Here is a 24,801-nt window from a genome sequence, read left to right as displayed (position 1 = left end):
AGGGTTTTTCTGAATCTTAAAACCAGTGACAGCATTTAATTGTCGTGTCTTGCAGGCGGTATCTACCAAAGGTCATATTCATGCAACTTTCAGTTTTGGGAGAAAGAAACCAGGAAGGACTTAAGAAGGAGATTTAATAAAGCATTAAACTGTTGTCCACTTTTTATTGAAAGAAACAAGATAGCTTTATAAGCCATTTAAGACTTTAAAAACTTTATGGTAAAATAATAGTATTCTTTGAAATAATATCAGTCAATTAGATGCACAGCCAAAAAGATTTTTCGTTTCTCTCTCTCGAAAACCAAAGTATAAATGGTAGGGCAAAGTCTCGTAACAAATGAAAGTTCTGGTAGTATGTTCCCATCCCTATATCATTCATGAATGCAAGTTTGGTTTGGATAGATCTCATGGTTACTTGGGAATGGACTTTGACTATTCAATCACTTGAAAAAAATAAGTTGGGTGAAGGTCAAGTATGATGCATTCCTAGCTGCATTATCCATATAAGGTCCAAGTAGGGCTATTGTTACTTTGGAATGGATCGGCTCTAAAATTTAAATTGTTCGATGTTCCAGAAAGAGTCAGCCAAATGCAGCATCCTGAGCACGTCTGGCTGTGTGCATCCCTAGATACATTCACATGATAGTTTAAAAACATTGGAAATTACAGTTACTTGGAAAACGGGCCAATTCTATATAAGAAGCGGATTCAAAATGCGTTTAGTCACGTGAAGTGCATCCCTAAATACCTTCTCTACACAAGTTTGGACGTCCAGGTAGGCTTAAGGCTACTTTGAGTGGTTTTGCTCAAAATCTTTGTGCTGTGGCACAAGGCTCGTCTCGACTTCGTCGATGTGAGCTTAATAGTATCTCGTTCTGAAAATAGCATAACGACCCCAAAAGACATATTTACTGTTGTTATTAGTTCATAAAAATGAAATGAAAAATACAATTTTGAAAATGAAGTTATCTAAAAAATGATTTCCATCAACTTTTGAATTTCTTGTGGGATCTTAACGGCAAGAGTCAAAGCGATGTGTTCATTACTGAACGTCTCACTTCACAAACTAATTCATCGAAAGGCATTCAATAATTCATGGGAACAAAATTTGAAATCAATTTTGAAACAAACGCAAAGCCAAAATCAAATAGCATTTTCACTCTTTGATCATGATTTTTGCAATGTCCAAACGGGAGAGATAAAATGGAAATTTGATAATATATGCTAACGAGGTAGGCTAGGTATAAGAAGGTAATCTCCAGTTATAGATTACTCTGGAGAGCCATCAGCGACGTAATGCTGTTTTGAGGAATTGAAATATGAGGTTCTTTTCTTTTTTTAACAGATATTATCAACTTCAAATTGGAAATCAAACTACTCTATTGACTAAGCAAATAGGACTTAAATTCAACTTGCCATTTTAGTGACTGGAAAATGAGGTTATTTCTGCACTTTTAAAAAAAAATTTTTGCCTTTGTAGCATTTCATTCTGTTTTTAAATTGAACCCAGTCAGTTGCACAACAAGTATCAGTTGGAAAAATATGTATTATACAGTTCTTTTTGGGTTTTTGACTGGCTAACATGCACCCAAAGACACAGAAGTTATACTGGTTATCAAAACTTCTGGGAAAACTTTTAAAAACTTACTAGGTACATGTGTCATAACTTTTAAACATAGGTAATCAGAGATTACAGAGCTCACCTCAACGAATGTTGTCTTTAAGTAAGGCAAAGTCACACAATTAACCAACAAAATGTGTACATTCCAAAAATGAAAATATTTAAGCAATTTTAATCTGATACTTTGAAATAAACCTATATAAAATATTTAAACTAGTTCTTCTTCATGAAAATGTAATAAAAATGCAGCATCGGACGCATATTTGAGAGTTTTCATCCCTTGATGCATCATTTGTGCAAGTTTGCTATATAAGCCTTATAGTTTTATGGTAATAAACCTGCAGCAATAACTTTTACCTGGTCCATTATCTGAAAAATGTATGTCGAATTCAGCATCCGAAGCAAGTCCACTAGTGTGCATCCTAAGATGTATCCTCATCCATGCAAGATTGCTCATTATAGGGCTCATAGTTAATTGGAAATGAAACCTGCACCAAAAACTAACATTTTCCTTCATCCACAAAATGTAGGTCAGATTCAGCATCCGAAGCAAACCTGGTAGTATGCATCCTAAGATGTATCATCCATGCAAGTTTGGTCATTAAAGAACTCATAGTTACTTGGAAATGAATCATGCACCAAAAACTTTAACCTGTTCACTCAACCGGAAAATGTAGGTCAGATTCAGCATCCGAAGCAAGCCTGGTAGTATGCATCCTTAAATGTATCATCCATGCAAGTTTGGTCAACATAGGGCTCATAATCACTTTGAAATGAAACCTGCACCAAAAACTTTAGCCTGTTCACTCAACCAGAAAATGTAGGTCAGATTCAGCATCCGAAGCAAGCCTGGTAGTATGCATCCTCATATGTATCATCCATGCAAGTTTGGTCATTAAAGAACTCATAGTTACTTGGAAATGAAACCTGCACCAAAAACTTTAACCTGTTCACTCAACCGGAAAATGTAGGTCAGATTCAGCATCCGAGGCAAACCCGGTAGTATGCATCCTTAGTTGTATCATCCATGCAAGTTTGGTCAACATAGGGCTCATAATCACTTTGAAATGAAACCTGCACCAAAAACTTTAACCTGTTCACTCAACCGGAAAATGTAGGTCAGATTCAGCATCCGAAGCAAGCCCAGTAGTATGCATCCTTAGATGTATCATCCATGCAAGTTTGGTCAACATAGGGCTTATAGTTTTTTGGAAATGAAACCCACACCAAAAACTGCACCAAAAATGTTAACTTGCTCCAAAAACATTAACCTGGTAATTCCTTTGCTGAAATTGCAGCATCTGAAACTTTGTCTGGTACAATAAAACACACTAAAACCATCTTCCATGCATGTCTAATCAGTATAGGACACAGAAGTAATTAAAAAGAAAACTGCTCCAAAAAACTTAACCTTAACCTGGGACGCCGACGCCGACACCGAGGGTATCACATAAGCTCCCCCCAACTTCGTTGAGGTGAGCTAAAAATCTCATCAAAAGGGAATTCATTATTACCAGAATATCACTTTACATAGAAAATAGTAGAGGTGTGAAGATGTGAAATAACAGTATAGTAAGGATCAAATATCGGACATCATTACTTCGCTTGACCCCCCTCAAAATAAAACGGAGAAATCGAAAAAAAAAAAAGTGATAATATCATTAAGTTTTGAACTTATTGCCTGGATCAAAGCTGCATTGATTTTGATGAACAACATATAATGGCAACAAGGGAGTGTGATAATTTTCAGTTATTCCTTATTTTTGAAGAAGTTTCGCAAAATTTCTAGAAAGCTATTAAGTCCAAAATGAAATACCTGTATATGCCTATCTAATTCTATTGCAATGTAAATATGCAAACTTTCATAACTTCGTGAATACACCAATTATACGTATGTAAACTTCATGGATATATGATAGACTGATCATTTTCTTTTATGTACCATAGAATTCATAAAAAACCATTGACAATAGACTTTCAGAAAGTGCGATAACTCTTGTCCTTTCAGTGAACTTTTTATAAAAGAACCAATTCTAATTTTGAACATGTATAATTACGGATTTGTTATAATTTCCAATTAAATTGTTTTCAAATACATACACCCAAAAAAGATATCTTATAATATTGCAAGAGACATGAATTAACCTTGTTCAAATTTCTTGCATGCCGCGAAAGCTTACGTAGTTTAAAGCCTTCATCATAAAACACGCATCCCTTGATCACCTATTTTATCATTTGTATCCTTTAACTTTCTGCAGTGTCATTACTCTTGCGTTTTTTATTTAAACATATTTCTTAAATAGAAGAAATAATATTAAAAAAAAATCCATCGTTTACCTCTAAATTATGTCTCGGGGCTATTTTCATAATGAGTTGTACATGACTCAAATATTCAACACGGGTAGATTTAACGATTTGGAGAGGTAATGAAATTTTCCATCTACCTTTGAAATACGGTTTTTATGTTCTTGCTGCAAATGTAAACGAGAAACTGTACGAATAAATTTCCCATAAATTTTGCGAATAAGTTATCTACAATATCGCAAACGTGTCACATTTAATTTCGGAAAAATTCCGGGTACTTTAAGAATATATTTTTATTGTCGACAAAAAATGTACAGCGTATGTAATTGCTATGTCAATTTCAGCACGCATCCGATTATCACACGTGGGTGCTAAAATTACCTCCAAAAGAAACATGGGGTAATAGTCTCTATGTATCGTGGGTTTTTTTTTCTCCCGAAAAGGATTATTCAAACAAGAGGCTTTGAAAACACTTGACAGAAAAGTGACTAATTAAATTGGTATTATCCTTCCTTTCTGTTAAAGACACTGTAAAATTTTCCGTTCTCAGAGAAATACATTCATATGTAGTATTTGTGGCTTGTGAAATCTTTTCTGTTACTGAACTTTTTTTCCATAAAAATGTTCTAATCAGAATTCCGTAAATCTGTTTCAAATATTTTTTTCTCTATATACATGTATTTGTAAATCAATTTTTCTCTCCAGTTTTGATTAAACATAGTTGAAAGTTTTAATTCTAACCGACGTAGAGGCCTTATAAAAAGGTTATATTTTCTTTACTTAAAAGAAATCAAATAGGATTTCCCAAGCCTATATCAAATAAAGCGAAATATGATACACGCACATATGAAGCCCGAAGATTGAAAATATCTGCACACACTACATTAAACTTAATTGTATCTTTTCAAAACTTTAACAAAAGTATAATACAGGCATCGCGATGAACACGTATTAAGTAGAGCCACACTCACACACACATTTTTGCATAGACATTCCAACAAGTTGACAATGTACACACATTGTGAGAGAAACGGAAGCTCCCTGATCGCTTTTACGGAGAAAGAAATAGATCAGTAAACAAAAAAGTCCCGTACCTTTCAAATGATGCGTATCAAATCGTCATAGATGACCAAACAAGTTTAGAGCTGCACTCTTCAGTGATTCGGAACTTCTTTTGAGGAGCAATGAAAAGGAACCGAAAAAACTCTCTGGTGCGTGCTACCGTCTGCTTAGCGACCCGTTCACTGGCGAGATTTACATGTTCTACCCGGCTATACAAAAGAAGAAAATTAATCCGTACGACCTGTAGAAACATTCCAAGGACGCTTTACCCGCAAGCTATGCTTATTTGAATTAAATGCTATTTCAATGGCAGCTATTGGTCTATTACACGGGCTCTCCGATCGACACCCTGATTCAGATATAAAAGGAGGACCGTAACAGTTGACATAATTGTATTTTGGGTAGTGTTTACTTTTCCACTCTCTATTATAATGCCTCCGGGAGAGCCTCAACTACTCATTAATGGCAAAAATGGCGTCAAATCAACACTGGAATATTTGTATTTTACAAGAAATTTGACGGATCATCATTCGTAGAAGTGATACTCAATTCCAGGGATATTTTATAATTTCTATTTTCAAGGATTGGATTCTTTTTCAAAAAATTAATGTAAAAAGCGACAAAACTACGAATTTTCCAATCAGATTTTATTTTCATTTTGAAGTTCTCACGACTAAGTTGTTCTCGTGCGCTCATCTGTTTGTGATTTTGGCCAGCAAACTTATAATGAGCGATACTCTCATTTAAACGCACAACATGTGTTCATATTCCGTCTGCATTTTAATATGTAAAACTAGCAAGTAAAGAATCAAAGCGCTGTAACCTGCTGGGATGGTCAATCATAACCTCATATAACGAGCCGTGGCTTAAAAAAAATATCTTTAATCTGGACGCCTTCATAGTGTTTAAAATAAAGTGTACAATTATTATAGATAATCCTCGCGTGAAGAATAATTAATTTTGACCATTAAAACTGTTTGCTTTCTTCAAAAAAGAAAGTCTTTTTGTCAAAGAAATAATATGCATTTTATTCTTTAATAATTTTTTTGTGATCTTTTAAAAGTAAAAGAAGAGATAAAATGGCTTGAAAATTAAACAGAAATTCGCGTACATGTATGTATAACATTTACAATCAGCAGTTACTGTAGTGATTTTAGAGTTATTCCCCTTCAGATAAAACAGAATAACTAATATACATGTATTTATGAAACCCTCGTTGATATTCGTAACCATTCTTTTTCTTTAAAAAAACTCATTTTTATTTTCATGCTGATTACATTGTATAAAATTATGTTTTGTTTATGTTTTTATTCATCGGCGTGTCACTCTCTGTACATGCTTCACTCAAAAGATCAAGTGTATTAAATTATAGCAGATTAATAAAATTTTCAGTAATCAAATTGATTTATATCCTCTTTTTTTATAATGTGAGAAAATTCTCTTTCGCTACTAAAGTATTTTAAAACTTTAAGTGATTTCGATAAGAATTGCAGATTAACTATAACCTATAATCTCGATTTAAAAAACAAACAAACGCTAATTTAGTTTAGAATTTTCTTTTAATTTATTTCGCTAATTACTATAACAACATGAATGTTTCTATTTTCATTTGTTGTCTATCGATCAATATCTTTTGAATGTATCAGCTTCTTTTCTGAAAAAAAAAGAACTGTCCCAGTATCAGCTAAAACCATTTCAAAATAGTAATATAACTGAAAGAAAATCAAATTGCAAATTTTGCGGTTTATTCCCCTCCTTACATTTTTATGGGTGGAAGAGATTAATAAAAACCAACACAATATCAGTCTTAATTTGTCCACTTTATCCCTAAATCTAACAACAAAGCTTTATGATACGCATAATGACTTAATTTTTTCAATCGTCATTGACGATCAGCCAAAATGAATTTGAATTATCATATCTATATTGGATACCGAAATATAAAAAAAAATCCTTACAGACAAAGATACATAGCGGGTTCCAGTAAATGTTCAACCAAGCCTCTTTCTTTACTCCTCACTCAGATATTTTAAAACAGTGGTGAAGGAGAAACATCAAAAGTACTGTGCAACAATACAATGTATATTCGAGAAATGGTGTAAATAGATTAAGATACTTAAAAATTCCAAAGAACTCTTGGAAAATTTGAAATCACAAGATTGACCAAAATCAGCATCTTAAAAACTTACAACTTTTCAACTTTATACACAATCATTTTCCATGCACGAAGAATTAAAGTCCAGGCTTTTTGATGTCATCAAAAGCTGCATTTTCAATAAAAATGGAACTAGAAAATTTTCTTACCTTGTCATTGGTCATTTGCAAACTTGGTTTGTTAAAAAAACATTCTGATTGTACACAGAAGTACTCTAAAGTTGAAGTCAAAAAGATGCTTGAGTTTTTGATTGACAATCACTATCATGTGGGTTTTGGAGATCAGGTCTTCCAACAATCTATTGGAATTCTCATGGGTTTCAATTGCAACCCGTCATTAACAGACCTATTTTTGTATTCCTATGAAGAAGAATTTGTCCAAAATCTTATAATTAAAGGAAGAAAACATTTAACAATGGTTATTTTCATTCTTATGTCGATACGTTATATCCCCTTTGAAATAAAATATTCCACAGAGTCTGACACATCTGTTTCATATTTAGATATTTTACTTGAAAAAAAAAAACGTCAATGGTAATTTAACAACCAAGGCCTATCATAAACGTGATAACTTTTCAATCATTAACTTCCCTTACTTATGCAGCAATATACCTTCATCACCTGCATACGAGATAATTCATATCTGTATTTGATACACAACAGCTTGCTCTACGTATGTACAATTTCTCAAACGAGGTAAATTATTGACAAACAAGTTGATTAAACAAGAATATCCGCAGTCTCGTTTAAAGTAATCATTTCGTAAGTTCTGTGGTCGATATAATTACCTTGTCAGCAAATACAATTTACAATGAAGCGCATTGAAGTGGTAAAATTTTCCGTTTGGATGGAACATTTTGAGCGATCTTTAGACACGCCCATTTCTTTAGAAAGGAAAAATCGGTCAAATGATTCAATCGAATACCTGTAGAACAGGTATTCCATGAATATAATAGCCAATCAAATTGACGGTCTACATAAACACCGAGTAAGCACGTGTTCGACTGATACATGTGTTATGCTAACTCCAATAAACATGATAAAATCATAATTATGTACAAATTCGTTTCAATGCGTGTTTTACAGAAGCGGGGACTCTATATATAGCTCTTTCTTATTAAAAAAAATCTTGATTTCAGTGTAACAGATGTTGCTTGTCGTGCAAAGTAGGGTGTACTAAAACATTACGACGAATATTTCTTTCTCGTTTCTAAAGAAATGGGCGTGTCGTTATGTTATAATTGACGTTCAAAACATGACTTTTCATCCAAATGAAAAATTTTACCACTTCAATGCGCTTCATTGTATCATTGAGTCAATTGCTGACTAACATTTTTCATACTATCTGTTAGTCCACTATTTACATACTGAATTGACGAAGGAATTTCCGTTATTTCCCGATCATGACGATGGGGCACTCCGCCAGTGTCATCGATCGACAGGGGATGCTCACTCCTCCATGGCACCTGCTCCCACCTCTGATGTTTCGGAAGTCCATGTTTGTTCTGCTCCTATTTTGTATTTTTTATTTGACTTTGAGCTCCAAAACTGTTCGTTATCTCCATATATTTCATTTCCCTAACTTATGCAGCAATATACCTTAATCACCTGCAAACGGGTTTACGCCTCTCAGTCAATTTGATACGCAAGAGCATGCTTTACGTATGAACAATTTCTAATACGAGATAAATTATAGACCAAATACAGTAAAATATATGGAGATAACGAACAATATTCAAGCTCCAAAAGCTATTAAACAAATAATACAAAATTGCAACATTCTATCATTAGGTCAAATACTGAGAAATGTTTTTCAGACTAATTAATAGGCGGCTATTATTTACACAATAAATTTTGGGATTTTCCTTTTTTTCTCTCGAACATGACAAGGAGCACACGGTAGGTGTGGTCGGTTGACAGGGGATGCTTACTCCTCCATGGTACCTGATCCTGCCTCTTATGTTTAAGAGGTCTGTTTTTGCTCTGCTCTTGATTTGTATTATTTAATAAACTATTGGGCTTGAATACTGTTCGTTATCGCCATACATGTATAATTCATGATTTTGTTATAATGTTGGTGACGTGATAAAGTGATGCACTGTTTGATCATCGCTCCATTTCCATTATGAATTCTGTCGCAGATTTTGCCAGGCGTTAACCTAAATATGAAAAGAAAGAAAGATTTGAACTGTTTGTCAAAATAAGAGTAATGTTTAAGAAGTATATTTAAGAACCATGTACGGAATTTTAAAGGCGATATTCAAATTACCCCATCCTTCCGTTTCACTAAAGCGGAAGTGATCAATAAATTAGTAACTGATAAGGCTTGCAACAATATCGTCTTTGTTTGCAAGGTTTGCAGTTCACTTACTAAAGATGAAATATTTCAAAATTAGTATTTAAAGATTTTAACAATCCAGTCAACCAAGGTGAGATAGAACTACCCTGTCTATATTAGATGATAAGGATCAACTAACAACTAAATTGTCTGACAAATAAAATTATATCAATTTTTTCATCGTCAATTTTCCTTCTCAGTGTAGTACATGTAATATTCTGCCATCACATGCATGTGGTGTTTGCATATTCCAACTACGATACCGAAGAGTATGCTTCAAGTTTTTAATCCGAGGCAGGCTACTGACAGATAGATTGATGTTAGAGGGATGTCAACAACCTCTTTCACCGTCAGCATTTTTGTATAATCTATAGTCGTTATTGTGAACGTTTTTGGAAACATAGCCTATCTTGGGTCGTTCCTCCTGACTTTTTATACCAGTTGTTAGCCTTGGAATGTTCCGTTTAACTAATCAATACATCTGACTTACAGTGGTTGAATTTCTATGGGGATTCTTACTCCTCTTCGGCACTTTATGTCCTATTCACAGGATTGTATTGTTTAAGTAAATTTTTTGGATCAATCACTGTTCGCCATCCGTGTCCTTTTCAATCCTTGTAAAATCACTATTGTGCTATTACACTGTCGCTTCATCATCGCACATAAACTTCTTGTGTAAATAACAGAAAAGTGAACGAAATGCACTCTATTCATGCAGATTTCGTACTCTGTCATATTATAAAATTCATATAACCCATTCATTTAATGAGCAGATTACCCCCTTCCTGATATGTGAAATTGATGAATCGGATGTTGGCACAAGCCCTGGGTTGGGCGAAGTAGGTTATATATATCTAAATTGTAACACGTCTTATAAATTCAACCTCTTTACAAATGGACGATCTGGTGCCTCAAAATATCTTCATGATTAACAAGAACAATAATCCCTCTTCCTGTTTTGTGAAATACACAACCTCTGGCTACCAGAATCAAGTTGGTCATGTCCTTGTAAATGTATATGACCAACTTGATTCTGGTAGCCAGAGGTTGTGAATTTCACAAGACAAAAAGAAAGCTTATTGTTCATGTTTTTTTTAACACACCTTAGTTAATACAAAAATGCCTGATAATAAATTATAAAAAGAAATCTTTAAAAACAAATCATTAAATATATAAAATATTAATGGTGTACCCATGTTTAGGTCAAGGACGTTAAAACCCAAACCTCTTAAAATAAATTTTTTGGACTTTGAGTAACACCATGTCAATTTATCCAAAAAAACCCCCAACTTTTAATAAGCCAGCATTAAAAAAGAGTAACATAAGGAACGTGTTAACGTCAGCGATGTGGATGAAGTGTAAATGCTCATGATACACAGGTGACTGTCAAGGCTTCAGGTCCTCTTGTTGATTTACTAGGAGATGTAATATAACAAGCTGTCGTATTTCATATTTCCCACAGCACTCATAAATAAAAAATCAGTTGAAAAATGACTTAACATGTAAATTTCACTTCCTGTCATGTGGTTTTGCGTACATGTTCCGATGCCTTCCGATACTGGTCACATATGAGGTAGCTATGAATTTATCTTGCTTCTAATTATGTATGAAGATGTCATCAATTTTATTTTATGACAGATTTAGTGGACGAACGTGTCCTAAACGAGCTTCAGCGAATCTGTCTCAGCAAAATGCCTGTTTTTTATGTTATACATGTATTTCAGGGTTACATCGTACATGTATTTCAGGGATACATCGTACATGTATTCAGTTAAAGAAATCATTCATGGTAATTCCGTGAATCAGTAAAATAACGAAATTAGGACATAACATGGGTATTGGTCTTTTGCAAAATTGATATAGATTTTTACTATGAATTGAAGATTGCCAGGAGAATTTAATGATAAAAAATATTTTGAGAGTACTAAAGCAACATACATTCAGTCATATTATATAGGATTTCAGAGGAAAATCTTGCAACAATTACAAAAAAGAGTCTGATGCGAATGCGATATTTTCTTAATTTCAAATTTAGGCTTTTATTTCAAAGTTTATCTACATCAAACCCAAAATGTCATATGCATGTAGTAGAATGTGGAATTCTTATTGTCACTGGATAAAATATTAAATAGAAAAAAAGATATTTCTTTAATAATAATAAAAAAATTGATTCCCAATATCACAACATTAATAAATTTTTTATATGATTCTTTACACAATTATACGTACATTTATCATTAACCAAGAAACACTTGAAAATAATCAGTTCAGATTTTACCAAAAGAGAAAAATTAATATCATTTGAAAATTCTTTTGTTTTCTACATTCAGTCAACACAATTTTACTTGTTATCTTTTTATTATTGCAAAGTGTTGCTTAAGTATGAAGACATTAATAGAATTTATCAACCAAAGGTTGAGGAAAGAACGAATGTGAAAAAAGGAGAAAACTTCAGTCTTATATAGGATCATGCAACAGCCATGATGCACTTTGACCTTTGAACTCCCCTCAAGAAGGAAGAGAAATCAGGTCAATCTGCAATTGACCACTGCTCTAAAAGGTCAAGGTAAAATGTCAGAAGTCAAAATGATGAACAACCTCTTGAGTTCGACAGACAGGTTTTAATGTCGTATCTGCCGTTATTTACGTCTTGGTCGTCACAATTATAACCAACTTTGGTTTCTTAAGTTGACAGAGGGCAAAATGAATGCCAATTATAAATGTCAGTAAAAAGATTTAAGTACCAGTCCACATAAAAATCAGACAAAGGGTGATATATGAGGGTTCTCAGAATTAGATGATTTTTCACTCATAGATTTACTTTGAAGTATGAACAATGTATGTAAAATGAAAAATGTTTTGAGTCATGGTAACCATGGAAACCCGGCCAAAGAAATTTCCTTAGCAACCGGCGGATTTTTCAGTGTTGAAGGACAAAAAATCACCTATCTTTGAGGCTTAAAATAACTCGCAAATACCATGAGAATTATTCTTACTTATGGGTGTAATAAAGATACACACTTATTGTGTTCTAATAATGTAATAAAAAATATTTAGGTCCTAAGTCAGTTCTGTGGTAGACATTGGAAGGTACACATGTTTTACAAGTTTTGCTGATTCAGCATTTTTCGTGATTGGGCAATATTCAAGGCCAAATTTTAAAAATGGCCAGATTAATATAATTGTTGCATGTATCTCACATAAAAGCAGAGGTATTTCTCTTTTAGAATTTGAAGTCAAATCCATGGGCTCTTTTGAAAATCGAATCTGTTGCCTAGCAACAAAAATGGGCTTTTTGATGCATAAAATAAGAAAAAATGTAAAAAGTTTACGGAAAAATCAAATGAACGATTATTTATGATAAATAAGATACAAATTTTAAAAAACTATAATAAAATTTGGTCTCTCTAGCACATCATTGAATATTGCATAATTTTTTATCTCCATAGCAACGGCAGGTTCTCCATAGCAACAAGGTAAAGAAAGGTAGTTTTGGCGTGTATTCGTTTTTATCTTATTTAGGCTATATTTAAATTAAGTCAGAAAAATGTGATTGAGCAAAACTGACAATGAACTGTTGGTCAATCTTAATTTTTTATCTCCATAGCAACGGCAGGTTCTCCATAGCAACAAGGCAAAGAAATGTAGTTTTGGCGTGTATTAGTTTAAACTTATTTAGGCTTATTCAAATCAAGTCAGAAAAATGTGATTGAGCAAAATTGACAATGAACTGTTGGTTTTATTACTGTTATTTTTTTTTGGTACCTAATCAACCCATATGGCAAGGATTCCGTTTACATGACAACCAAAGTTCCTTAGTCTCCTGTAAAACAGATTTGACTTTGGGATTGTATTGTTTGTCATGGAATTGGATATTCAAGTAATATGCTGATAATTGCATGGTGATAGTTCGGTAAGACTTTAAAATGTCGTATCAAGTTATTAAATATTGTTCAATGACTTATTTCCATAGCAACAACACCACCCCCCCCCTGGCAACGACACAAAGAAAGTTTGACGTATATTCATGTCACCTGTAAATCTTTATCTAAATCACGTCATGAAGAAAAAATGATGTTTAAATGTTTGTTTTTCGAAAGTATGTTTAAACTCATTTAATCCATAACAACTATTTCTAGCACATAGCAAACAATGTTACGTTTTCCGTATGGGATACTCTGTAGTCGTTAAATGAAAGATTAGGCACTCGTCACAGATTTCTCAGAAAGTATTACAATGTATGAATTAAATCCTCATGAAAATAAATAGATAAATAAAATGAATAACGTCTCTATGGAAACATTTCAAATGATATTTCCAATTGAATATGAAGATCAGGTTTTAATTATTCTATTGATACTTGTCAAAGATTGGAGAGTGTTTTTTCCAAACGAAAAGAACCGTTCGCGGTAGCTCAAAGGTAGCACCTACTGCGTCCCACAGTGGGATTCGAACCCGCGAAGGAAGGATCAGCTCCTTCCTTCGTGACTCTAGAGAAGAAGTTCTAACCACTGCTCCATGAGGGCGACGCGGCACATTAAAGTAAATCAAAACAAGCAAATTCAAAGAATTGTGGTCCCCCGCTTTCGTTGTCTTTGTTGATGAGATGTTTTTTTTATGACATATTGTGTCTAATATGAACATCCTATCATATGTCATTTATTTAGAAATTATCATTGAAGTTGATTTTTTCGAAGGATGAAACCCTAATCCTGACTGTTAAAAAGTTATGGCCAAAGTTAACGTTTTTTAAAAGAAGGACAACTCCAAAGTCAAGATCAAAGAGTCAAAGTTGTTGATGAAAGGTTTCCTCACAAGGATTACACATGTAAAGTATGAAAGCTCTAGCCCTTACCGTTCAAAAGTTATGGTCAAGGTTAAAGTTTTTTCATAGGTACGTAAATCTTTAAGGTGAAGTTCAAAAGGTCAAAGTTGTTGATATTCAATGAAAGGACTTGCCACAAAGAATACATATGTGAAATATAAAAGTCTTAGTATCTACCGTTCAAAAGTTGTGACCAAAGTTTTTTTTTTTTTTTTAAAAAAGTAGTTAAAACTCCAATGTCAAGGTCAAAGGGTAAAAATTGTTGGTATCCAATGAAAGATCTTCTCAAAAGGATTACATATGTGAAGTACGAAAGCCCTAGCCCTCACCGTTCAAAAGTTTTGGTCAAGGTTAATGTTTTTCATAAAAACGTAAATCTCCAAGGTCAAAAGGTCAAGGTTGTTGGTATCCAATGAAAGGTCTTGCCACAAACAATACATATGTGAAATATGAAAGTCCTTGTACCTTCCATTCAAAGGTTAAGGCCAAAGTAAAACTTTGCAATTTTTGTGTAAAAGAGGGTCAAACTACAAGGTCAAGGTTAAGAGGTTAAATTTGGTGGTACCTAAAGAAGGTCTTGTCACAAGGAATACACATGTGAAATATGAAAGTCATAGCTCCACTAATCAAAAGTTATGGGCAAGGTTAAAGTTTTTGTGACGGACAGACTGACGGACAGACAGACAGACAAATGAGATTTAATGTCCTCTCGCTTTCGCGAAAGCGGGGGACAATAAGAAAAGTCGCATCGCAGTCAGTTACGGCTATTTACGTAAAATTGAAGTTTACATCATTTGAAAGAAATATTGCAAGATGTCCGAAGCTAGATCAAACAAGAGGCCCAAGGGCCTTGAATCGCTCTTCTGATAAATTGTACAACCTATCACTTGTATTTGAAGCCTCTAACCCTAAGTATCCTATCAAAGACCCAAGTTGCATCACCTGACAAAGTTTGATGATTCTTAGCCAATTAGAACTACTTTTTGGCCTACATTCTTGGAAATCACAAAATGCATCAAGTGACAAAGTTTAATTATTCTAAGCCAATAAATACCTAAGATACATAAATATAGCCATAGAATGTCGAAAGTAGGTCATTGTGACCTACATTTTAGTCGACATTTTTCAGAGTCCCAAGATGCATCTGCTGACTAAGTTTCATAATTCTAAGCCAATAAATACCTGAGATATTCAAAAGTAGGTCACTGTGATCTACTCTTTGGTCAAAATTCTCAGAAAACCCAAGATGCATCAACTGACAAAGTATGATGATTCTTAACCAATAAGTACCAGAGATACCTAAATATAGCCATAAAATGTCGAAAGTAGGTCAATGTGACCCATATTTTGGTTGACATTTTTTAGAGTCCCAAGATGCATCTGCTGACCAAGTTTGATAATTCTAAGCCAATATATACCTGAGATATTCAAAAGTAGGTCACCATGACCTACTTTTTGGTCGACATTCTCCGAAAACCCAAGATGCATCAACTGACAAAGTTTGATGATTCTAAGCCAATAAGTACCGGAGATACTTAAATATAGCCATAAAATGTCAAAAGTAGGTCACTGTGACCTAATTTTTGGTCGTCACTATCCGAAAACCCAAGATGCATCAACTCACAAAGTTTGATGATTCTAAGCCAATAAATACCTAAGATACATAAATATAGCCATAAAATATCGAAAGTAGGTCACCGTGACCTACATTTTGGTCGACATTTTTTAGAGTCCCAAGATGCATCTCCTGACCAAGGTTGATGATCGTAGGTTTGAAGGTAATCAAAATATGCCTTTACAAATGCCTGCAAAATTCTAAAAGTAGGTCACAGTGACCTACTTTTTCTTAAATATGTTTTAAGGTCCCATGATGCAGCAACTTACAAGATTTGATGATTCTAACCCTTTCAGTGCCTGAAATAATGGGATTAAATGTTTTAAAAAGGATAAGTCATAAAGTTCAAAAAGTAGGTCACGGTGACCTACTTTAAAATTGACATTGTTCAAGGACCCAAGATGCATCAACTGACTAAGTTTGATGATCATAGGCCTTAAAGTATCCAAAATATGCCTTTAAATCAATTTGAAAACGAATGCCCGCAAAATTTTAAAAGTAGGTCACCGTGACCTACTTTTGAGTTAACATAATGTGAAGAACTAAGATACATCAATTTACAAGATTTGATGATCCTAGTCCTTATAGTAAGCAAAATATGAACATTTTTATTAATTGTAAATTTAGGTCAATTTCAAAGTGACCTTGAGACCACGACCTTTGCCCCAGGGTCATGCCTTGAACAATTTTTAATCTTCAACATATCCTGATCCTTGTATGTAAGTTTGGTGAAAATCTACCCGGTGGTTCTGGAGAAGAAGATTTTTTAGCAATCGGTACTTTTTGTTTTGTTTTCCTGATTATCTCCCCTTGATTCAGGGTCCCAACCCTTATTTAAGTATAAATGGTAGCCCTTGGGACAAGGATACCCTGTGACAAATTTGAAACTGATTGGCCAAGGGGTTCTTGAGTTATGGCCCATATTCTAAAAAGTTAACGCACACCGCACACCGCACACTGCACAAATGGCCATAGCATTAGCTCTTTGAGCCTTTGGCTCAGAAGAGCTAACAAATACAAATGAATTTAATAAAACATGGCTAGTAACACAAGTAGAAACTTTATTTTTGTATGTTGTTTGGTGAGATTTGCATTAATGTAGTGCAAACATATTTCAAAAATTATGCAAACGATGGTCAGAGGGTCATCTTCATGTATCTGGTTAGTTTATATCTTAAAATGGAAATATGCAGCAAAAACAAAACAATTGACATAGAACTCATGCATGTAACACAGGGCTCATGGGTCACATTGCTCACCTGAGCACTGTGGCTAGGAAAAATCAATTCAGTAAATGCCTAAGTGGTCCCGATCCTAAATAATTAGCTTCGATTCCATTAAGTTCAGAACTGAGATTCACAAGAAGGCCATTTCAAGTCATATACCACTCGTATAATGAAATAATTTTTGAAAGTCTGGAATAGGTATTGCGATAACCCTTTTGCTAGTATTGTATAACCTTGTGTGCATGTGTGTATTTTTCATGTAAATGGTGCATTATAACTTTGATATTTAAAAACGCAGTTAATTTTGACATTTTTTGTTTTTTACACTTAATGTATACATTTAGGCAAACACTTAAGTTATAACTGTTTTATGATAGCATTTAATTTTTTTGGAAGATTACTTATAATTACGTTCTGTTTTATTTACTAACACATATAAATGGTACAGCTCACAATACGTGCAAAGAAACATGTACATGTAATAGACATGAAAAAAAGCACTTTAGTCGATATACAACAGTCAAAATAGGATCATATGTGCTCTAGTAAGCAAATAATTTTACTACTTACAGAAGTATTAACTGTTTTTAGAGAAAAACTCAAAACCAACTATGATTCAGAATATTCTAGAAGTGGAGTAAATCGGTAATAATTTGTTTAAAAACCCGAAAGAATTTTAACTAAATTGATTCAAAAGTCAGAAACAGCAAAACATACAACTTTTCTATACTTTATACAACATATGGAGATAACGAACAGTATTCAAGATCAATACTCCATAAAATAATACAATACATGAGCAGAGCAAACAAAGACCTCCAGAACATCAGAGATGAAATCAGGTGCCATGGAGGAGTAAGCATCCCCTTCTGACATGTCACATCTTCCGTGTGCTCCATGTCATGATCGGGAAATAACGAAAAAATCTGGCGTCAATTCAGTTTATAAATAATGGACTAGCAATTAGTATGAAAAACGTCAGTCAGCATTTGACTCAATGATAAATTGTATTTGCTGACAAGGGCATTGTATCGACCATAGAACTTATCAAATGATGACTCTAAACTGCCGAGAATGCTGATATTCTTGTTTCATCAACTTGTTTAAATTGCCAATAATTTACCTCGTTTTAGAAATTTTTCATACATAGAGCATGCTCTTGAGTATGGAATCAACTGAGATATTTAAACTTCGTTTGCAGGTAATGAAGGTATATTGCTGAATGAGTAAGGGGAGTTGACGATAGAAAAGTTAAAGTCATCAAGTTTATCGTTCAAAGCTTGGTTGTTAGATTACCATTAATGTCTTCTTTCCACTTTACACAAATTCTGCTTCATATGAATACAAAGATAAGTCTGCCATTCAAGGGGGCGCAAATGGTACTCATGGGTATTCCAATAGGTTGTTGGAAGACCTTGTCTCCAATCACCACATGGATACTCCAGTACCCAAGCATCTTTTCGATGTCAACTTCAGGGTTCTTGTGTGTGTGCAGTCAGAATGTGTTTTAACGAAATAATTTTGCAAATGACCTATGAACAAGTTAATTTACGAGTTCCATTTTTATTGAAAAAGCATCTGTCGACGATATCAAAAAGCCTAGACTTTAATTTTTCGTGGGAAATGGTTGTGTTTTTAAATTTTTTTTAGCTGTTGATTTTCGTAAAATCTTGTGATTTCAAATGGTCCAAAAGTTTGTTTTTGTTGTTGTTGAATTTTTGAGTTTCACATCTGATTCACACTACTTCTTGAATATATTGGTGCACAGTACTCTTGAAGTTTCTCCTTCACTACCGCTAATATCTTAGCGAGGAGTAAAGAAAGAGGCTTAGTTAAATATTTACTGGAACCCACAATGTATCTTTGTAAGGATTATTATGAAGTTTCGGAACCCAATATACATGTGGTAGTTCAAAATCATTTTGGTTCGATGGGATATTGAAAATATTCAAACCTGACATATGTTTTTTAAGAATTTCTTCCTCAGAAAGGGAACTATGAGTATGAGTTTGATTACCACTTGTAGAATTAAATCCAAGTTCTTCTAAAATACAATTTATATAAAGAACCTTACAAACAAAGCGATGCTGTTACCGTTCCTCGCAATAAATTAAAATAAACTAGGCTTATTGATATCAAAGACAACTGCTTCTTTTATAGAATTGGAGGCTGGAATTTTCACTACTTTTGTAATTATCAACAAAATCACTGTTTAAGATTATTCTTATTCTAGACACAAGTACTATGAAGTTAATACTAAAAGGATGCTATATTTCTTCATTGATAGAATTTATATAGTCTCTTTGGAGACCAGATCGTCCAACAACTTGCCGGAATTACGAATTTCACGTTTATTTCATAATTGGATGACCGAGAAAGACTTCTTTTAAAAACAGTATTACAATCGCCAACTTTATTTATATATAATCATGTAATAAAACTCCGTTACCATCTGCATATAGTGTTTATGTCTACAAATTCATGAGGATGTTCCGAGTATGATCTATTTTTTAACTGAGGAAGGTTACTTATACACATAAGTTGATGTAATATGGATTTCAACAACCTTCTTTAAAGTCAGCATTTCGTAAATCATATAGTAGTTATTATGGTTTTGTTAGCAAATATATCCTTCCATTATACCCCTGTTTGAAAAGTGGGAGTGCATATATTGGTCGGGATATCCGTCTGTCTGTAAGTCCGTCTATAACGCTTTGGGATATCCATCTCTTACACTGTATCAGGAACTATTCTTATACCACTGAAGAAAATGAAAAAAAAAAACAAAAAAAAAAAACCATAGTTATTATTGTCATTGAATTTTAGGGTAAGTGAAATATAACTCCCTTTCTAGGATGAAAATGTATGAAATCTAATGTCAGGTTTAAATATTGCAAACATTACCATATCTATACAGAGTTTCTAAACTTCTGTCTTTAAAAAAAATCTTACAAACGAAGATACAGGACGTGTTCTACAAAATTTCCCCACTAAAATGTTAATATTAGTGAAGAGAAACCTTTGAATTCGGTGCAACAAATTGATGTATTCAAGCAGTGAAATCAGATGTAGTTACTTGAAAAAATTCAAGGAACTTTAAGAAAATTTTAACTTACAAAATTTTATCAATTCAGTAATATCAAAACGTGCAACTTATTAAGCACATTATTGCTTTCATGGGTCATCCTCGGGCAAATGGCTATACTTAGTACAAAAATTATATAGTTACCCGCCATTCTCTTTTAGATATACTGAATTAAATGTTTTTTCTTAAGTACTTGTTTTTTATGAAATAATGCCAGTGTTTTATTACAATTGTATTTTTTACGAAATCTTATGATTTCTTTGGATTCCATGTGCCAATTATGTTCTAATGTTTCTATCTTATGTTTCATATATGACTTGTGCCATTTCCTGAATAAACAAACAAACTTCTCAACACTATATACAACCATTCCCCACGGTAAATTAAAGTCTAGAGTTTTAAATATCTTAGACAGCTGCTTTTTCAACAAAATGTAAAACATTGTATATTTCCTTAACTTGTCATTGGTCATTTTCAAAATTTATTTTTTTGAATTTTCAAAAAAAATTTGATTGTACACACAAGTTCTCTGAAAAAGATTCTCGAATTTCTGATTGACAATACCTACACTGTATATAGTTTATGGAGATCATATCGTCCAATATTTCGGAATTCCCATGGTACAAATTTCCCCGTTACTAGCACACCTATTTTTGTATTCATACGAAGCAGAATTTATTTTAAAAAAAACTTCAAAATTTAGATATTTTAAAGGAAAAAGACGTTAATAGAAATCTAAGAACAACAAGAAAACCCATGATAAACTTACGTAAACTTCCCTTTCTTGGGGCAGAGGAAACCAGGATCTCCAAATTATCAGAGGTGGGGTCAGGTGCCATGGAGGAGTGAAAATCCCCTGCCAAACAGTCACATTCACCTTGTGCTCCTTGTCATATTCGAGAAATAACGAACAAATATGTCATCAATTCAGTGTTTATATAAATGGCTTAACAATATTTAATTTTATAAGTAAGAGAAACTACAGTCAGCATTTGACTCCATGATAAATTGTGCTTGCTGACAAGGTCATTGTATCGACCATAGAACTTACGAAATGATGACTTTTAAAAAAACTGCTGATACCCTTGTTTCATATTCTTGATAAATAACACAAGAGCGTGCTCTTTGCACGAACAATTTCTAATGCAAGTTATTGATATACAAATTGATGAAACAATGATAATGATACATGTATCAACTATTTGTTAAAAAAATAATTTTGCAAGATCTATGGTAAAAACAAAGACCTTATTAGCAAATACTGTACAATCTATCATTAATTCGAATGCTGATTGATAGAGCATGGTCAATCATTATTCATAAACTGGTCGATCGTGACAAGGAGCACATGGTGGGTGAGACCGGTCTACAGGAGATCATACTCCTTCATCGCACCTGATCCCATTGTTGATGCTTTTAGAGGCCCGTGTTTGCTCTTCTCTCATTTGAGCTCGTACAGTATTATTTTTTAATGAAATAAATGGAGATAACGAGCAGTATTTAAGCTCAAAAATTCATAAAACAATACAAAATTTGAGCAGAGCAAACATGAACCTCAAAAACATCAGAGGTGGAATCAGGTGCCTGAAGGAGTGAGCCTCTTCTACCGACCGCTCACGCCCACCCTGTGCTTCTTGTCATGATCGTAAAATCCGTCGACAATTTAGTTTGGAATGAAATATATGGAGATAACGAACATTATTAAAGCTCAGAAGTCCATAAAACGATGCAAAACAGGAGCAGAGCAAACAAAGACAAATGTGAATAAGGAAAAGTATGAAAAACGTCAGTCAGCATTTGACCCAATAACAAATTGTATTTGCTGCCTAGGTCATTGAATCGACCATAGAACTTACGAAATGATGATCATGACTTTAAACGAGACTGCTGATGTTCTTGTTTCATCAACTTGTTTGTAAAATACCGGTAATTTACTTCGTTTTAGAAATTGTACATAGTTACGTAGAGCATGCTCTTGCGTATAAAATCAACTGAGAGCTATAAACCCCGTATGCAGATGTGGTAGGTATATTGCTGCATAAGTAAGACAATTGAAAAGTCATAACGTTTTTCATAAAGTTGGTCGTTTACTTAGATTACCAATAATGTCTTTTTCAAGTAAAATATCCAAATATGAAGCAGACGTGTTAGACACTGTGGTATCTTTTATTTCAAGCTCACCAGGATACATGGTATCGACACGATCATTGAAATAACCCTTGTTAATTGACAGTACGTCGTCGATATATCTAAATGTCGAGCTGAAGACCACAGCAAGTGTTTTCTTCTTTTTGCGTATAAGATTGATTTTTTTTTTTTTAACAAATTACCATATATAGGTATTGTCAATCGGAAACCTAGAGTACTTGTGTGTGCATTTAGAATATTTTCAAGAAATAAATTGCAAATGATCAATGCCAATGTCAATAAATTTACGATTTCCACTTTTATTGAAAAATCAGATATAAATAAATATGAACTTTAATATGTTGAGGGGAATGGTTACATTTAAAGTTGAAAAGTCGCAAGTTTTCGTGTTGTAAGAAATAAACAACAATCAACATTTATTTTGCATAATTTACATAGTATACAATGTACATTTTTAAATTTTTGTTCTTTCTTAATTACACAAGTTTCATGCAGCTTATATGTCAATTCTTTCTGCAAGCATTTGAAACATGGATGTTTACTAGGAGGGAATTCTAATATCTTGCAATAAATCATACATGTATGTAGATCCATTAGCGGTAATCAATAAAAAAGTACATACACTGATCATAATTTTATACATACACAAGAGTTTTATTAGTTTAATTTTATGCAGCTCTCGATATACACTTCATAAAAGCTTTATACTGTTTATAAATGTACATGTACTCATATATGAAAGACTGTGGCAACAGGAACAATTTGGCACACATAACATAATACATGACTGTACTTAAATTCCCTGATCTGACAAAATTGAGAGCTATTGTCTTGTGTGTCAAAGCTCTTTAACTCAGTTGACAATGCAATATTAGCCTTTCTTGCTAATCTTTGATCTCTGAGTCTCTGGCCATTCCTCCTCTCCACTCACGTGTATGGTTCCTTTATTTCATTCTCATATCTTCGGAACCTTCCTAGCTCTGTTCCACAACTGGAACACTTGTGTACACAGTCTTTGGCACTTGATATACAGAAGGGGAAGAGGAAACACCCTAGCCAGAATCTTCAATCAGATAAAAAGTTATACACGTATAACAGAATTGTGCTGTACTGAAATTTTGATAATTTTCATGAACTTTACATGAATATAAGTATAATAATTGAATGACCTATATTTTCCCTCCAAAATTTCAACTTGTAGGTAATATATAATGACAAAATCACATGAACAACTCATGGTTTAGTGTAGATAATGTGCATTAATCAATATCTTTGTCGAAATGTTTGCAATGCTTAAGAATATATGTTAGAACATGCTATTTCTCCTTAAATTAAATATTTGAAATTTACTCATTTTTTATCAAAAAAATTGATTTTTTTTCAGATAGACAGTAGAGAAGGAAATGAAAAATAGGGCTTATCTTACAAGATACAAGTGAAATGCTTCTTTCTTGGTTCAAGCTGAACTTCAAAAATAAGTAAATCGAATGATAATTGGCAGTTTTACCGTAATTCAAAGAAGATTGGATTTTGTAATTCAAGTGTGTTGTCCCCTCCCCTAGTTTTACTGTCATGTATAAAGATTCAAGGAAACATCACACAAGAGTATTCCAAATCAGTACTTACCCCATAAAAAGACACAGCAAGCATAATCCGTACGTAAAGAGTCCTGGTTCATAGAAAATGTCCGTTTCACCGGTTTCCTCACATTCAGGACATTTAGCTACCACTGGTTTTGGACCAAATGTTCCAATTACCGGTTGAACCTCTTCGCTCGATTCAACGACGATATTTTCAGAGGTAGCCATTATCTTACACCTCACTTGTAAACATGAATGGTTTTTGTTTGCCTTACCAACGCAGATTTGAACAAGGAAGTTAAATTAAGTACAATTTGTTCACAAAATCATCCAATGATAAGCATTCAGATCTTTAGCCCTGCTAAAATTTTATAATGCCTGTCCAGATAAACATGTCCCGCCGCTATTTAAAATGCAGTGTTTACTTGTGTTATGTAGTAAATGCAACTCAATGCTCAACGCGCGCACGGCATTTAAACTTTTAGAATAATAGGGCTACAATTATGTTTAACACAATGGATTGCATGCAAAACTAATGCTTAATCAATATATCAAAACAAGATATATTATTGCAAAGCTGGCAAAGAAACTTCAAAGAAGTTAATTATAACATTTCAGGAACTTCCCTATGTAGAACTCTATTTCGGGAATGCAGAGTGAAATAAGCAAAATTGCTTTAAATGTTGTTCTAGTACATGTATTTTGATTTGGAATAAACCCTGAAGACTGCAGAAAGCTTATTGAAACATTTATTTTTATTTTTATTTGTTTCAAAGATTCATATTTTCACGAAAAAAAAAAGAGAAACTTTGTTGAAAACCTTTGTTGGAATAGTGCAAAAAG

General features: G+C 33.4%; 3 protein-coding genes across 3 annotated transcripts in view; 1 reads left to right on the top strand and 2 right to left on the bottom strand.

Moving 5' to 3' along the window:
* LOC134242859 (paired box protein Pax-2-like) overlaps positions 1 to 5,232 on the bottom strand; it is a 55,590-nt gene extending 50,358 nt beyond the window's left edge. The window contains exon 1 of the mRNA XM_062725002.1: positions 5,020 to 5,232. The gene's annotated coding sequence lies outside the window, so the exon portion shown is untranslated. The remainder of the gene's footprint in view (positions 1 to 5,019) is intronic.
* Positions 1 to 24,801, top strand: part of LOC134242872 (serine/threonine-protein kinase SBK1-like) — a 444,928-nt gene that overhangs the window by 329,611 nt on the left and 90,516 nt on the right. The window lies entirely within an intron of this gene.
* Positions 23,021 to 24,279, bottom strand: LOC134242888 (LITAF domain-containing protein-like). The gene is made up of 2 exons (XM_062725090.1): positions 24,005 to 24,279; positions 23,021 to 23,441 (listed from the first exon to the last, which is right to left on the bottom strand). The coding sequence occupies exons 1-2, from the start codon at positions 24,184 to 24,186 to the stop codon at positions 23,306 to 23,308; spliced, it is 318 nt and encodes a 105-aa protein (XP_062581074.1). The 5' UTR covers positions 24,187 to 24,279; the 3' UTR covers positions 23,021 to 23,305.

This window comes from Saccostrea cucullata, unplaced genomic scaffold, assembly GCF_032062105.1.
Source record: "Saccostrea cucullata isolate Sc308-1 unplaced genomic scaffold, CSIRO_AGI_Scuc_v1 ctg191, whole genome shotgun sequence".
Classification (NCBI taxonomy): Eukaryota; Metazoa; Mollusca; class Bivalvia; order Ostreida; family Ostreidae; genus Saccostrea; species Saccostrea cuccullata.
This window is presented reverse-complemented; position numbering and strand designations above follow the sequence as displayed.

What these genes read in the sequence shown, in the direction of transcription:
- LOC134242888 (XM_062725090.1), bottom strand. Translation starts at nt 24,186, where the DNA reads ATGGCTACCTCTGAAAATATCGTCGTTGAATCGAGCGAAGAGGTTCAA. An exon ending in TTGCTGTGTCTTTTTATGGG is followed by an intron (nt 23,442 to 24,004) that starts GTAAGTACTGAT and finishes ATCTGATTGAAG; the next exon opens with ATTCTGGCTAGGGTGTTTCC.